The sequence below is a fragment of the Quercus suber genome, unplaced genomic scaffold, assembly GCF_002906115.3.
Source record: "Quercus suber isolate HL8 unplaced genomic scaffold, Cork oak 2.0 scaffold_321, whole genome shotgun sequence".
Taxonomy (NCBI): Eukaryota; Viridiplantae; Streptophyta; class Magnoliopsida; order Fagales; family Fagaceae; genus Quercus; species Quercus suber.
This window is the reverse complement of record NW_027069775.1, coordinates 567,920-585,063: the sequence shown is the minus strand read 5'-3', so window position 1 is coordinate 585,063 and position 17,144 is coordinate 567,920. Positions and strand designations below refer to the sequence as shown.

General features: G+C 36.8%; 1 protein-coding gene across 1 annotated transcript; it reads left to right on the top strand.

Moving 5' to 3' along the window:
- Positions 1-1,385: 1,385 nt before the first annotated feature.
- On the top strand, positions 1,386-6,500 carry LOC136071509 (dol-P-Man:Man(7)GlcNAc(2)-PP-Dol alpha-1,6-mannosyltransferase-like). The gene is made up of 7 exons (XM_065782926.1): positions 1,386-1,577; positions 2,104-2,145; positions 2,258-2,303; positions 2,742-2,828; positions 4,041-4,096; positions 4,929-5,046; positions 6,304-6,500. The coding sequence occupies exons 1-7, from the start codon at positions 1,449-1,451 to the stop codon at positions 6,483-6,485; spliced, it is 660 nt and encodes a 219-aa protein (XP_065638998.1). The 5' UTR covers positions 1,386-1,448; the 3' UTR covers positions 6,486-6,500.
- The last annotated feature ends 10,644 nt before the right edge of the window (positions 6,501-17,144 follow it).

Genomic DNA, 17,144 nt, shown 5'->3' with positions numbered 1-17,144 from the left:
CGCGAACCCACGATCTTCGATTCGCCTTCGCGCCACGAACTGATCTTCGACTTCGTCGGCGAACCCAGAGCCAGATCACCACCGAAGACGGACCCACGAAGATCGCACCACCGACGACCCACGAGGCTCGACCTTCGAACCATTGCCTTCGACGACCAGACCCAGACATTCGAACCATTGCCTTCGAACCATCGCCTTCGAACCATCGTCTCTCTTCTGGTCGACTACTCAGTTTTTTTTTTTTTTTTAAGTTTGATTGTTGGTCTCTCTTCCTCATCGACGACTCAGTTTTTTTTTTTTTTTTTTTTTTTTTTTTTTTTTTTTTTTTTTTTTTTTTTTTTTTAAGTTTGATTGTTGTTGTTGTTGTTGTTGTTGTTGTTTGTTATTGTTGTTGTTGCCGGAGTTGTTGTTGTTGTCGCCGGAATTTGCTGCCGGAATTTGTTGTTGAACGGTAGGAAAATAGCATTTTCCTAATAGAACCAAACACATAAAAATATTTTCCACAACAATTTTCATAATACACCCAAACACTTAAAAATATTTTCCTTTTCCGGAAAATAACATTTCCGGAAAATATGTATTTTCCGGAAAACGTTTTACACGAAACAAACACAGCCTAAGTATGCAACAAAACATTTTTTTTTTAATTTAAAATTTTTATATTTTACATTTTATGCCAAATATATTAGTTGTGTGACTAAAATTGAAACATATTGGTTATATGACCAATTTTTAAACTCTAAGTTCTAAATCTAATGTGAAGTGAAGTTACTAAAACTTGAGTTCCATTAAAAACTTAGAAAAAAATTATATTGTTTCTTGATTTTCTTCATAAAACTCAAGATTTTGAGTCCCCTTTTGGAACTTAGAGAGGGACTCGAATTCCAAAAGTGGTGGCCTAACAAAATTGTTTCAAAATCGATCATCTAATTTATATGTTTAGGAAATTAGGCTAATGGGGAAAATTTGCCATCCAGGTGCTCCTGTAGTCTTGAAATATCTATTTCAAAGTAGTTACTAAAAGAAAAAAAAACTAGTAGTTGTTAATCGCCTTCCTTTTCTGCAATTTTTTGCAATTGCAAGTGTTCTCTCTATTCTAATCTAAGTGTATATGTGTGTGAGTGTGAAGTTCCCTCTTGGAAACTTGAACCCGGCCCTTATCTCCCATAAACACTTATACTTATAAAGTGACTACCGCAGCAATGTGCGCGGTGGTAATTTTTGATATGTTTAATAATCTTTTTGTTGTTTTTTATTATTTATTTATAAGTTTTTGGACTGAGCTCATGAGCACAACATGGGCTGTAATGGAATGGGCTATTACAATAATGTCCCAGGCCTTTTCCCTAAACAACATAACTAAATCCGAAGCCCAATAACTCAACTAGCATCTAATTAATCCAGTGCTCTGTCTCTCTCTCCCTCTCCCTCTCTGTCTCTGTGTGACAATGGCTTCCAATTCCAAATCTTCAACACCTATGGAGCGTTACGGCTACGATGTACTGTTGGGATCAATCGCTGCGTTCTACGTGATCATGATTCCGTACACCAAGGTTGAAGAAAGCTTTAACGTTCAGGTACTCCTCTCCTCTTCTTCTTCTTCACTCGAATTTTCCATTTCATTCAACTCAAAAAACATTCAATTTATCAATTCCTGCTAAATTTCCTAGAAACTAACAAAAAAATCTTAACTTTCTGAGCTAGCAAGATTGATTATACCCTGTTTGGTTTAGAACACTGATAAATTTTAGAAATCTCAAAAAAAAAAAAAAGAAAGATATTTCAGTTCAAAATTCTTACTCAAAATTTCATATATATATATATATATATATTCGAGGCTAAATCATTGACTTTATGAGTCCATTATTTCAAAATCAACTTGTTATGCCCGGTTTGGTTTAGAACATTGACAAATTTTAGAAATTTGAAAAAAAATTGGTATTTCAGTTCAAAATTCTTACTCAAAATTTCATATATATATATATATATTGTGGCTTCTATAGCATTTGAAGCTAAATAATTGAATTTATGAGTCCATTATTCCAAAATCAACTTGTTATTGCATATATACTTTGCTAAGTATCTCGGGTTTTGTTTACTTAGGCAATGCACGATATTCTCTATCATCGGCATCACTTGGATAATGTAAGTTTACTTGTCTGTATCTTCAATATCTTTTGTATGTTCTATTTACCTAGGAACTTAACGGATGGCTTTCGATATAATTGTTTGGTTTGGTTTTTTTTTTGGTAATCAGTATGATCATTTCGAGTTCCCTGGAGTGGTTCCTCGCACTTTTATTGGTAAGTTTTTTGATTCTTCTAAGGTTTAGTTAGTGATTTTTTGTGTTTGTTAATAAATTTTTAAATATATTTAAATATTGCTAAAACTCATGATATAGGCCCGTAATGTAGTTTAATACAATTCCATATCTGTTGCAATTATTTTTGTTTAAATTTGAGGTGGATTCTTCGTGGTTTATTTTATGATTTATATTTCATATGATTATTCAGCATTATACATTTTGTGCTTTGATCTCTCTCTAGCGATTTTCCTGTGCTTAGATTCTTATGTGTATACACTAGTTTTTGTTTTTATTTTTTGAGATAAATGAAACCCATTAGTCAGAGTTTACTAGATTTTTAATGAATTTTGTTAAATGTATGAACGAGTCCATGAAAATTAAATCTTTCTTCCAGTAGATTAAGTTTACTTCTTACAAAGTACTGTTGTTCCTGTAGGTGCCTTGCTTGCATCAATTTTGGCATCTCCATTTATATTAGCAATGAATTTGCTACACTTGCCAAAGCTTTATGGTCTTATTGCAGGTTAGTTTCGGATACTTTGGCACCCATTGAATGTGTGTGTGTGTAACTATAAGATTCAAGTCAAATTTCAAATTTGGTCCTATTGAGGTTCTGGTCCATATGTCATTTGAAACATGAAATTAAACAAAACATATTTGCTTCTTTTTTCTTTGACTTTTCTTAGTGGTGTATTACTCAGTCTCACATGTGTAAAGCATCTTAAGTGACTCTCCCTCATCATTTTCTTAATAAGGGCTACCCTACCTTGAATGTATGGTTTCATTCCGTATCGTATCCTTCGTAACACTCCCACATCCATCTTAACATTCTCATTGTATGAACTTGCTTATTAACAGCCCAACATCCTCTAGGATGGAGCGTAGCTGGTCTTGTAGTACTCTTATGCAAAATTTCCTTCAACTTAATAGGTGCATTATAACTTTTCTGATTGCCACAAATTTAAAACTACAAAGAAAATCAAAATCACGCAAAGATGAAGAAGAAGGAAAAAATGAAAAAAGAAAAAAGAAAAAAGAGGAAGAGAATTACATCGCAAAGTGTTTAAAGCTTGCATTCGCAAATTTTAAGCTAGAAGGTGGACATACTCAATTAGTACATAAACATGTATCTAATTGAAGTTGGACACTTTATTTAACACTTCTTTGTCACGTACTGGCTTAATTGGAAATTGAAGAAATCCTCTATAATTAGCTCAACGGAGCTTGCAACAAATGCAAATAGGCCATGCATGCATGTGAAGTCCAAGAGCAAAGAAATCGACTATGATTATCATGTTGAAGCATTCCTCCCAAAAAGCATAAGCTAGTAGATGGAGAAAACCAAGTAGTACATAAATTCATAATCAAGAGTCAGGACCATGCACCAACTGATGTGAGGCACTTTCTTTAACATGGCCCTTTCTTCATTTTTCTACCATATATGTCATCATTTCTTTTGGTTTTGTTTCTTTCAACAGTATAATATAAATAGTGTAATTGCTTTTATATGCTTCCTAAAATTAGTTTATTGAATGCTTGGCATTGAAAATTCCTACTTTTTCACTTTTTTATTTTATTTTTTTTATTTTTATACACTGATTTTAGTGAAAAACCTTTCACCCCCCCCCCCCCTTCCCACCAAAAAAAAAAAAAAAATTCTATCTATTTCATTATGTTGTATGGTTCATTTGTTACATTAAAGTAGGCTAACCTTTTTTCAATTTCTTTTGTCTAGTTCGCTTGGCATTAGGTTGCATCATATTAAGCACTCTGCGATTTTTCCGTCTCCAGGTATGTTCGTGTTGTTTCTCCATTTGGGCACCAGTATTCATTTGCGTCTACTTATTATGGGAAATCCGCTCTTTTGCTGGAACTATGAAATTAAAACTTGTTGCTGGATAATTTTTATGGTCAAATCTATTATGCCTGGAAGGTTCAATAGTTAATGACTGAAGAATAAGGTCTTGCATGAAGCCTCTGCCATTTACATATCTTGATTTAAATAAAAATTTAGGTTGGAAATAACAAAATCATGCTGCATGTTCTAGATAAGTTACCCCTCTTGGAACTGAAAAGTGATTCTCATCTGGCATGGCCAGTATACCTGATAAACATGATTGAATTGAAGATGCTTGTTTTAGCAGTACAAAATAACTGTCCTTCAATCTTAAGTACACCTAGTGGTTGCTGACACCAGTGAAAAACAAGAAAAGTAATCTGGCCATTATGACATTCAATAACATGTAATAAACTATTCTAAATCTCTTAATGTTGGTATGAATAAACAATCAAAACTTTTCAACCGGAAAAAAAAGGACAACAATCCATGAACCATCAGAATTACCCTTGGTAGACTTGGTTAAGGATCTGGCTGCAGTTGATACACACAACCTTGAATTTTGTTTTTCAACAAATAAAATTGCCTTATACATAGATAATATTCAATTTCATTATTTACCCAAGAATTATCAAATGTGTAACTAACTCCACATCTCCTTTTTAAGACAAATAAGGTGCAAAACCACTTATTTTGTATTCATTTTTTTTTTCTTCACTCTAAAGGTTTACCCTCTTGATATTTAATTTTTATTGAAGTTGAAGTTATTTTATTTTCTTGGATCAGGTCAGAGATAAGTTTGGAAAGCACGTAGAAGCTTTCTTTGTAATACTAACTGCAATCCAGTTTCACGTGCTGTTCTACTGTACACGTCCTCTTCCTAATATACTAGCTTTTGGTGTAGGTAATTACTTATTGCAGTATCTCTTCTATGCTCCTTGTCTTCCTTGTAAAAGTAGTTGGTTTCTGTTGCTGGCTGCTCCAAAGGAGAGTTGTGTTTGCTTTAACAACATGCTATCTAGCTAACACTTGCACAAGTGGTTCATACGCTCTTTGTAACAGAAGCCAGTACTATGTTGGAGGAATTTAGATCAGTAGATTTAATTAATTTTTTAATTAAGTTGCTGAGCTTAAATGACTATATGGAATTTGCTGATTCCTATCATGTATATAATTTTTGTTAACTTTTGGCTCACGTATGATGCTGTTAAAGAAGTGTAATGGACTGAAAAGCTCAGAGTTTTGCTTGAGTATGTGGCAAATTTGGAGGGAGAGGAATAGGAGGTTGAATGAGGGGCAAGAGTTTGTCTGTAGAGCGGTTAAAAGCCTGAAATGGGTCCCTTTTCTTTTGGATGTCTTTTGACAGGGTAGACCAGAAGATATGCGTGGCTTTATAGACTATTGTATCCATGCCATAGTAGATGAATATTGGGGCATATTGCTGATATACCCAGTTCTCTTTGTACCTTTGTATTTTAGTTACAATTAAATTTCTTTTACTTATTGAGAAAAAGAATTTTGCTTGAAGTTGAGGTGGATAAAATTGCTGTGTCTGATACTCTGATTAATTCTATATTAGTCATTTTGTGATTGGAACCATAGTTGTTACTTCTGTTCTTTTTTGGCTGCAACAAGTCAAATCTTTAGCAAACGATTATTTGGGTAACTGGAACCATTTTGCTTTATACACCATTACACTCTCTTCTGTTTGTTTGTCTCTAAGCCACAAGTGAAACATCTTGTATGTTTGACTTGAACCCTCATGTGATGCATCTTTGAGACAGGGACACCTTAATTATAAGGTTTTTTAGTACTTTTCTTCATCTTCTCTCTCTTTTAATTTCCCCTCCCGGGCATTGTGTGTGGATTTGTTACGTTGGTGTCCTAATTGGAAAGATTAGAGAAAGACTGAGCTTATCACTGTACTTCTTTTATATGTTTTCTGCATTATTATATCACAAATAGGGATGGTATGCCTGTTATGTGATGCATTACCATGTTCTCATTGTAAAGTAAAGCTGACTGTTGCTCTTACAAGAGGATGTTTGTTGCTGATAAAGGGTTTTTGATTTTAATATTATTTTTAAGTTTAAATTTTAAAATACTGATGAGTATGTCTTGTGAGGTGGCTCTAATTTTCTTTTATACTTATCTGTTGTAGTCAACTTGGCATATGGATATTGGCTAAAGGGGAATTTTTTCGCAGCTTTGAACTGTTTGGTATGTGCCCTATTTGCTATCAATTCAGATTACACAGTTCTAATTGTACTAAATGTCACTAGCTCTTACATACTTAGCTCTATTATACTTAACAAAATCTTGTGCATTGAGGTTTATAGTTAGATTAAATGCAAGCCATTCTGAAATTCATTGCCTATTTTAGTATGCTTTCTGTGTCCTTCATAATTGAAAAACTATACATATCCTATTGCTGCATTTCATGAACTTTGGAGAACAATGCCATCATCATACCACTTTGCAAAATAAATTAGGGTTATGGTTTGTTTCTTTGGCAATGTCTGATTGTGATGGCATGCAATAAGAAATAATCAAGTTGTAATAGACCTTTTCAAATAGTTGAATAAAGCCCAAGTGATCTCCAGGAATTTTTCAAAATTTAGCAAAGGTGAGTGAAGAAATCAAAGAGTGATTGTTGACTGGAAGTTATCCCTTTTATGTTTTACAAAGGTTGTTGTTATGGCAGGCTAAAGGGGTAATTATCTTTTCATATATTTTGATAAGTAAATGGCTAACGAGGCCTTTATGGAAGAGTAAATATGTTTTTTCCCTGAAAGGGGGAGTGGGGTTTTAGCATTGTACAAAGACATCAAGTATTTAAAAATATATATATATATATTGTATAAAAATAAAGCCATCAATTGAAATGCCTTGGAAACATAAAAAAAGAAGTGAAAAAGGATAAACACTAAAAGTTTAAAAGTGCCATGAGACTATTTTTTAGCTAAAATAAGTGCTGTGATTCTGTGAATATTTAAAAGCTAAAANGTCTCTCTAACAAGAGAGACATGTAACTCAATGGTTTGTACCCTGCAAACTCTTCTCTTCTCTTATCTTCTTTAACACATATACTCTCTAAATTCTGCCACAGCATAATGTCTCTCAAACACACTAATTTTTTCTTACAAATGCTCTGTATCAGGTGAAATTCAGCCCGATAGATCTTGAAAAACTTCATCGCTTGACTTTTACTAATTTCTCTAAAATTAAACCATTGTTTTAATTGCTCCCCCATACTAGAACCACCCTTCAATAACCAATCCACAATAACATCTTTTGATACGATTTCTTCATCATTTAATTTGATTTCTTCAACAAAACTAGAAGTAACAGCGGCTCCATCATTTGGCACTACAAGCTCTCCCCTCAACATTCTCTCGTCGAAGACTACACAAGAGAAGTCCTCATTGAAAACAATCTTTTCATAATTTGCAACACAAGGCTCGCCTATAGCCTCATCGTTTGAAACACTGTGTAGCCCGTATAAATTGTTGAGATAATCCAAGAACTCAAACACTCTTCTTGACATATCTTCTTCCGTTATTTTCTTGGCGGGTCTCCTTTCGCTGAATTCAATGGCGTTGTGGTCCAAATCAAATACTTCTTGCGTGATGGATTGTAACTTCTTAGATAAAGTCCCTAAATGGGCACGCTTTAGATGCTCCACATTCAATTTGGCATCGAAAAACCTCAGGCCGCAACAACAACACATTGAAAACTTCCACTTCTTTGCAACCTTCACATACTCCACCCTGTTCATCACCGTTTCTACCAGGTTCGATGATTTAATATTCTTATCTAAATGCAGTATAAGGTCTTCTATTCGAATCCTCAACAACTCTTTCTTTAGCTCCATACTCATGGAGTCTTTCCAATAAGCCTTGACTCGTGTAGTTACCGTGCCGAAAACGTTCAACTCGTGTTTCTTGAGCTTTCTTTTATCATAGTCTGGTGTTTCGAAGTTCTTCCTCGCTGTAATAGCTCTCTTTTCAATCTCTTTCTTTCTGCCTTGTAGTTCTTGAATCTTATTCTTTATGTATGCCAAATATTTATCAAAGATGAGATTCTCCCTTTGCGCTTTGAGGGTTCTGAGGATTTCAATTTGATACTCTTTGGGAAAGTCCGAGTCATCTCCTTTGACAGGGTCGGTGGTGTTTTCTTCGTCCACGAAGACTCCATGGCACTCCTAGCAGAACTCGGTTAGCATCTACCTTGTTCTCAAAAACAAATAACAGAACATGGTTGCCCATGTCCTGAATCTCAAAATCTTGCTTAGTACGCCATAAAGGTTTAAGAGTGCGAGCAACTGCTTCAATGTTAAGGCACGTTTTGTGAAGAACTTTGCAACTAGAGTACATTCTTTCCTACACCCTTGGTTCTCAAAGTTAAAAACTTTGCCTTCTTGTTCAGAGAGAGACAATCGGGTCCACGCATCTGCTAGGTTATCCATCTCAGACTTGTGTTTCCTCACCCCACAGAAACAAAGAAAACCCTAGCCCTCTACGAAACCCGTTACGTGGAACAGAATTCCTACACAGTAGGAAACAGAATTCTACAGACCAAGAAGTTTAGCGACGCCAAACTTAGGTCAGAGAAATTTTTTCTCTAACATTGTTAAACAAGGTTATTAAGTAATTGTAGAAAGTACTTTTACGTGTAGAAAGTCTCTCAGTCTCCAAGGCTGTAGAAGTTTAGTCCCTTCGGTGAAGGAGAGTTTGTGTGTGTAGTGTCCTTTAGGAGTATCAAGTATACTCTTAGAGCTAGTGGTATTTTATTGTGGGGTTGTTTGTGGGAAACAGTAATTGTGTACTCTCCTTGACCATTTTGATTGACGAGTGATGGATCAACTAGCAGAGAGGTGGAACAATATGTCTCTGTCAGAAAAAGAACAGTTCGAGTTCATCCTTCCTGAAGACCATCGGAAAGGTGAATTCATCATTGCGGCAAAATTCCTAACTTCCCGTTTTCTTCAAATGGAGGCAGTTGCAAGAACCTTCAAGCAATTATGGAGGATTGACGGGGGGTTCAAAGTTCGAAACCAAGAAAACAATTTAGTCCTCTTTGTGTTGAATAGTTTGGCGGAAGTAGACAAAATACTGAAGAGTCAACCATGGAGTTTCGATAAACATTTGATAATCATGTAGCGCTATTCGAATGATATCCCAGTTAAGGACCTTGTATTCGAAAAAGTTCCTTTTTGGGTACAGGTACACGATATCCCCTTTAGCTTTCAAACAAAAAAGGTGGCAGAGAAACTTTGTGAAACAGTAGGGGAAATTCAGAGATCAAATGAAGCTATGGATGATGATGGAGGCAGTTTTTTTCGGGTACGAGTAATGGTTGATGTAACAAGCCCTTTGTGGAGGGTTATTACTCTACCTAACGGGAACAAACATTGGACAACTTTCAAATACGAGCGATTGCCAAGTATTTGCTATTGGTGTGGGCGATTGGATCACGATGATAGGGATTGTGAATTATGGATTCAGAGCAATGGAAGTCTAAAGATTGACCAGCAACAATTTGGTTCTTTCCTTCGAGCACCGCCATACAAGTTTGGAGGTAGAGATGTGATACACGTGCCAGGGTATTATGAGGAGAAAAGCAGCAAGGCGAGGGAGAAAAGGGCTAAGATAGCAGCTCACATGGCAGCAAGGGCAGCTGCAACCGCTCCACCACCAAAATCGGCGGCACCTGAGCAGGAAACGGTGGAGATTGGGAGGAGTATTAACTCCAGCACGATGGCATTTAATGTAGCATGTAATGAGGGAGAGGATTACGTTGAAGAGGAAAACCTGAGGGGGGACAGTTTTAATCCGAGAGTTAAGGAGAAGTTAATGCCTCATAATGATTCAGCCTTGGCACCAGATTCGGTCTCAATTCAGAATTCCAAGTCAGTTAGCTCTGAAAAGGAAACAATTAATGTGGACAACAGCAATCCCATAATCCTGGAAATAAAGGCTAGCCAATCTCAAGTAAATGCGGTTGTAATTCCCTCATAAAATTGCCAACGTCTAGCAACAATTAATGAGGAAACCCTAGCCGCCTCACCACAGGAATTATTGTATCACTATCTGGACGTTCAGGATGAGTCTCAAGCCTCTCCATCAACGGCTGAAAATTTAGGGCAACACCTTAGCCTCAGAACATGGAAACGTGTAATGAGGCAAGGTAACAATGGAGTTCCTACTAGCAATTCCGAACCTGAAAAGAAAAGAAAGTCAATCTTTACTCAAGTTGATGGTCCTCTTATTCCCAACAAACGTCTTCAGGTCCTTCAAGAGTCTAATGTCAACTCAAGCACAATGGTGGAGGCTGCGGAGCAGCCCCGCCAGGAACCATGAGTCTCTTGGTGTGGAACTGTCGCGGGCTTGGGAACCAAGTGACAAAGAGTGAGCTTGGAGATTATATCCAGGCAAAAGATCCCTCCGTCATGTTCATTGCCGAAACATGGACGGATGAAGCAAGGCTAAAGATCGTGAAACGTAGATTGAATTTTGATCAAATGTTTATTGTTCCAAGAATCAATAGAGGTGGAGGGCTTGTTCTATTTTGGAAGGATGCGATGAATTTGCGGGTGGAAACATCTTCAAAAAATCACATTGACTGTATTATAAGAGGAGGTACAGAGGAAGCATGGAGATTCACTGGCTTTTATGGAGAACCCGTAACTCATAAACGCCATGAATCATGGGAACTACTCCAGCAATTACATTCACAGTTCAACCTTCCTTGGCTTTGTGCGGGGGATTTCAATGAAATTGTCAAAGGGGTAGAGAAACAAGGAGGGTCAAACCGTAGTCATTCACAAATGCAGTTGTTCCGAGACACTATGGATAGGTGTGGGTTCATTGATTTGGGTTTCAAAGGCAATCCATTTACTTGGAAAAAATACTACAGAGATGGACAAACTTTGTGGGAGAGATTGGATAGGGGATTGGCGAATAATGAGTGGTTATTACGGTATGGAGGAACCACTGTGCATCACTTAACTTGTAGTACTTCTGACCATTGCCCGTTATTCATAGTACCCGAGATGGTGGAGTCAACGAATTCTGAAAAACCCTTCCGGTTTGAGGAGATGTGGTTGGCAGAAAAGGGTTGCTCGGAGACCGTGAGAAATGTGTGGAGTAAACAAGGCAGTAGAGACATTGTTCCAAGAATTGAAAGCTGTGGGAAGGCATTGAAGAAGTGGAGTAGTACTAACTTTGGATGTGTCCGAAAAGAATTGAAGATGAAGCAGAAACTCCTAGCCCAAGCCGAATTGGAAGCACTAATAACTGGTGTTAACTTTCGGGCAAGGGGCTTGAGGAATGAAGTCAATGATTTATTGGATAAAGAGACGAGGATGTGGTTTCAAAGATCAAGAGCTCTTTGGGCTACTCATGGTGACAAAAATTCAAAATATTTTCACAGTAGGGCCACCCAAAGACATAGGAGGAATAAGATTGAAGGAATAAGGAATGCAGGGGGTCAATGGTGTTCGGATCCTAAGGAAGTGGCAAAGGAGTTGCTGGATTTTTATAGTGATTTATTCTCATCAACACAAGCATGCCAACCAGATTTAGCCTTGGAGTCTATTCAATGCCTAGTAACCGATGATATGAACAAGGACTTGTTAGCTGATTTCACCGAAGAAGAAGTTAAAAAGGCCCTCAACCAAATGGCACCACTCAAAGCACCGGGTCCAGATGGAATGCCACCGTTGTTCTATCAACATTACTGGGAACTAGTAGGTAAGGATATCACCACATCTGTTTTATCATTCTTAAATTCTGCCACACTACCTGAACACCTAAATCACACCTTCATCACATTGATTCCCAAGGTTAAAAATCCTGAATTGGTATCTCAATTTCGTCCTATTAGCTTATGTAATGTGTTGTACAAGATTTTTTCTAAGGTGTTAGCAAACAGATTAAAGAAAATCCTTCCCCACATTATCACTGAACACCAAAGTGCTTTCACAAAAGACCGTCTTATTTCTGATAATATCCTACTTGCCTTTGAATCCCTTCACAGCATGAAAAACCACAAATCCACCAAAGAGGGTTATATGGCCATAAAGCTCGACATGAGCAAGGCATACGATAGAGTTGAGTGGCCCTTCTTAGAAAGCATGATGAAAAAATTGGGGTTCAATGAAAGGTGGATAACCCTCATGATGCTATGTGTGTCGAGTGTCTCATATTCTATCCTCATTAATGGGGCTCCTCAGGGATTTATTAGGCCAACCAGAGGGATTAGACAAGGGGACCCCCTATCCCCCTTTCTATTTCTTTTGTGTACGGAAGGGTTGCATGGGTTACTGACTCAATCAACAGCGAGAGGAGACATTCATGGCTTTTCTCTATCCAGGAGAAGTCCACCACTAACCCACCTTTTATTTGCAGACGATAGTTTGCTTTTTTGCAGGTCTAATCCAGAGGAGTGTCAAAAGATCATGGATATTTTACAAGTTTATGAGTCAAGTTCCGGTCAGCAAATAAACAAGGAGAAAACTACAATCTTCTTTAGCCTCTCAACACCGGAAGATAGGAGATTGTTGATTAAAAATACTTTGGGGGTGGAGGAAATAAGGAGCTATGAGAAGTACCTGGGTTTACCATCTTTAGTGGGGAGGAATAAGAAAGCAAGCTTCAATTACATAAAAGAGAGGGTCTGGAGGAAATTACAAGGGTGGGAAGAACAATTACTATCTCAAGCTGGTAGGGAAATTCTCATTAAAGCGGTTGTCCAAGCCATCCCTACATATACAATGCATTGCTTCAAATTGCCTATTGGTTTGTGCAATGAATTAGAGAGTCTTATTAGAAGATTTTGGTGGGGACAAAGGGGTGATCGGAGGAAAATACATTGGGTTCGTTGGGAGGAGTTGTGTAAGCCCAAAAGTGAAGGGGGAATGGGTTTCAAAGATTTGGCATTGTACAATGATGCATTACTAGCCAACCAAGCTTGGAGGTTGTTCCAAAATAAAAACTCTCTACTCTATAGGGTGTTCAAGTCCAAATTTTTTCCCAATTGCTCATTCATGGAGGCATCGGATTCACAAGCTAGTTCCTATGCTTGGCGAAGCATCTTGAAGGGAAGGGAAGTGCTGAAAGAAGGTATGAGATGGAGGGTTGGTAATGGTTCCTCAATCCGAATCTGGTCTGATCCGTGGCTGCCTTCCAACTTCATGCCTTTTATTTCATCACCAATAAAGCCGGGATGGGAGGAGGCAACTGTGGATACTCTACTGGATTTTTCTAGCCAAGGTTGGCGGCATGATTTACTCAGCTTGCTGTTCAGCCCCAGAGACAAGGAGCTGATTCTTTCAATCCCTTTATGTGGTAAACCGGTGGAAGATGCTCTAGTGTGGCCTTTTACTCCAACTGGATCATTTACCGTGAAGTCTGGTTATAGATTTCTCCACAATTCAAGAAGCTTAGATTTTGGAGAATACCATCCGGAGGAAAATAAATTATGGAAGAAGGTGTGGGGAATGCATGTCCAGCCCAAGGTCCGAAACTTCCTGTGGAGGGCCATCAGGAATTCCATTCCAACAAAAATTAATCTTAAGAGGCGTATGGTTCTAATGGATGAATGCTGTGACCACTGTCATGAGGAACCAGAGGATGTGCTTCACGCACTTTGGTCATGCCCATCCATTTCTCAGGCATGGTCTCAGTTTGATACGTGGAGAATTTTAGATCCCAGTCCGTGCTTCTCAAGCTTCAAAGACTTGGTGGAAACAGTTGTTGAGGAAGGAAAGGACCTAAACTGCTTTGCCACAACTGTTTGGGCAATTTGGTCACGAAGAAACTCCATGAGAACCAGCGGACAGCACATCCCAGTTCAGCAGATTCATTCGGAAGTGCAGAAGGCCAGAGCTGCATTTGTCCGCACCATCCCACCTCGCCCTCCAAACCAGGCGAATCACTGTGAACAACGATCAGCTTGGAAGCCTCCACCAAGGTCGAAACTGAAAATCAATTTCGACGGTTCCGTTTTCAAAGAAGTCCAACGTGCTGGGGTAGGGGCCATTGTAAGAGACGCAGAAGGCAGGGTGTTAGCTTCAATGGCAGAGAGTTTCCATCTTCCTTTTTCTGTTGTTGCTGTGGAGGTGATTGCAGCAATGAAGACCATTCAATTCGCCAAGGACCTAGGATTGACGTCGTTCATCCTTGAGGGTGACTCAAAGAATGTTATCGAGGGCCTAAAATGCAAGAGTTCTTCACTTACTGAATATGGTCATTTGTTAGCTGAAGCTAGAGAGGTGGCAAGTCAGTTGGACTTTGTGGAGTTCCAATTTGTGCCAAGACAAGCAAACAAATCAGCCCATAACATTGCTAGACATGCGAGACATGTTAGCGAGTTTACGGTATGGATGGAGGATGTTCCTCCACACCTTGTTTCTGTAATTCAAGCCGATTTGGCTATCCAGCAATAAATTACAGTCTCCTTTCTCAAAAAAAAAAAAAAAAAAAAGTAATTGTAGCATTGAGGTTAGTAATATATATATTTTATATTAGAAAAGAAATGTTATGTTCACAATATTTGTACAACAAATCTTATGTGACAAGTTGTTATTGGTTATTATTGGTGGGCAAAAAAATAATTTCAATAGTGGGTTCAAATAAAAATCAACAATAACTTACCGCCTATGCTTTATTGTGAAAATATTGTAAACGTAACACTTCTTCACATATTAGAAAACCTTGCTTTTTAATTTTAAGTTCAATTTCATGATAATGTGGAATTCCACCATCATCAATTATGGAATTTTAAATTTAATTAAATGGGCGATTTTACCCTTGTACAATATTTTGCTCATAAATGCGATATTTCCAATTTGTATATAATTTTAAGGAAAGTGTGAGGTTAGGAAATGATGAGGGACATGTCACATATTCAATTGCGGTACAGAACAGAGTTTGTGAATTGGTGATGTATGAGTACCGTAAAATGAAAGAGAGGGAAAAATATTAGAGAAAAAGAAAATTTTGGGGGTCGGTGGTGGGTCCAACTGAATAGCTTATTTTCAAATTTGTTCTGTGTGCTAGTGTATTTTATGTCTGCCATATGGGGGTGGGTTTTTGTTTTTTGGTTTTGCAATTGGTTTTTGTTTGGAGTTTGGACGTGTGAAGAGTAGCGAGAGAATAATAGTCAGTAGAGCACATGTGATGAGTTTTGGCACAGGGTCCTGCCCGCCCTCCTTTTGTATTACACTTTCTAGGTTTTTTTTTTTTTTCCTTCAAAACTAAAGGTCTGTTTGGTAAGAGATTTATAGTAATATTGTTTAAATGTTATATGGAAATATGTATGAGTGAAAAAGTGTTACAAAAATACGCGTATAATATTTTGCTCATAAATGTGATATTTTCAAGGTTGTGAAATGGAGCGTAGATAAAATCTCCCATTGTCAATCCATCTCACATATTGCTCCAAAACGCACAAAACAAACCTTACATCCTCCGCTGCAAATAGATTTCGGCAGTGCCAGTGATTGAGTCAAATTTGATTGGTAGCAGCTTGGATTTAGATATGGTGAGTGGTTTTTTGTTGTTGGTCCCAAGTCTCAACATGTGAAAGTTGATCCTGTAAGAATGGAAACCACATAAAGAATGAATCTCATAACGATGCACATACACCATTTCATGCAATGATAGCAATTGGAGAGAGAGGGGGGGGGGGGGGGTATGTTATAATATTTATTGAAATTTAATTATAGTCAAGGATGTGAATCAATTGCTTCAAAAAAATAGAATGAATATTTAATAATTTCTATATAATTTAAGCATATAATTATCTTTTATATTCCTCTTAAAAATGTCTTTTATAATCTTGATTAAATGTTAGTAAAAATTACTTTTATCCTTGTTATACTTTTTGTTGGTGCAATACAATAAAAATAAAGAGATATATAAAGATTACAAATATAATTTACTTGAAGAATCCGAAGACAACTGGATTGAGGGTGAATTTCCTTTCTATTATAAGTAGATTTAGGCCATCTCGATTGCCAAAGCCCTCTCTTTATACAATGGGAGTTATACCCATTTATTTACATATTTTTATACTTATTATGTCATGATGGGAGTTTCTAAAATAATTGGGAGTTACAATGCAAGACACTAATTCATTTACCGCATTAAAATCTCACATCTTTTTATTAAAATTGCAAATTTATTGTTTATTAAAATATTAAAATATCATTTTTAGTATTAAAATGCTACGTCACGTTGTTAAATTTTTGCCAAAAGAAACTCAATTTGAATCATAATGTCTTATTCTAAAGAAATTATTTTCTTGAACAAATCTTATAAAATAATTAAAAATTCATTTTTTTCTAAATAATTAATATATGTACCACCTATTGACAAGGGCAGCTCTAGTACAGTCTTGGTGAACCCCCTGAGCTGGCAAAAAAATAATTATATATAATTTATTAATATTTTACTTGACCCTCCTAAAATAAAAAAAAAAAAAAATTTAACACCTTAGACATTATTTATTTATTTTTTTTTTTTATGCCTAGCTGAAGTAAACTTGAATATAATTCTCTTGACAATATCTTGGTTTTTTTTTAANGGTGGATAGTAGGATCATGGGTGCCTCAGGTGCCCTGTTCCTAGCGTTAGTGGGGTAAGTTTGATACTTAATATATGTTATAATATTTATTGAAATTTAATTATAGTCAAGGATGTGAATCAATTGCTTCAAAAAAATAGAATGAAATATTAATAATTTCTATAAATTTAAGCATATAATTATCTTTTATATTCCTCTTTTTTTTTTTTTTTGAGAAAACAGTAAGTCCATATTATAAGCTAAAGTAGAAACATCAGAGAGGAATACATCCTCTAAATCACTAGGTAGTTCTTCTACCCATACATTAAAATCTGCGGATGAAAACCGCTCTCCTAGCTAAGGCATGGCCAACTTATTGCCCTCTCGTCTAACATGCTGAAAATGACAAGCTTGCATAGCAGCCCCTTGAAG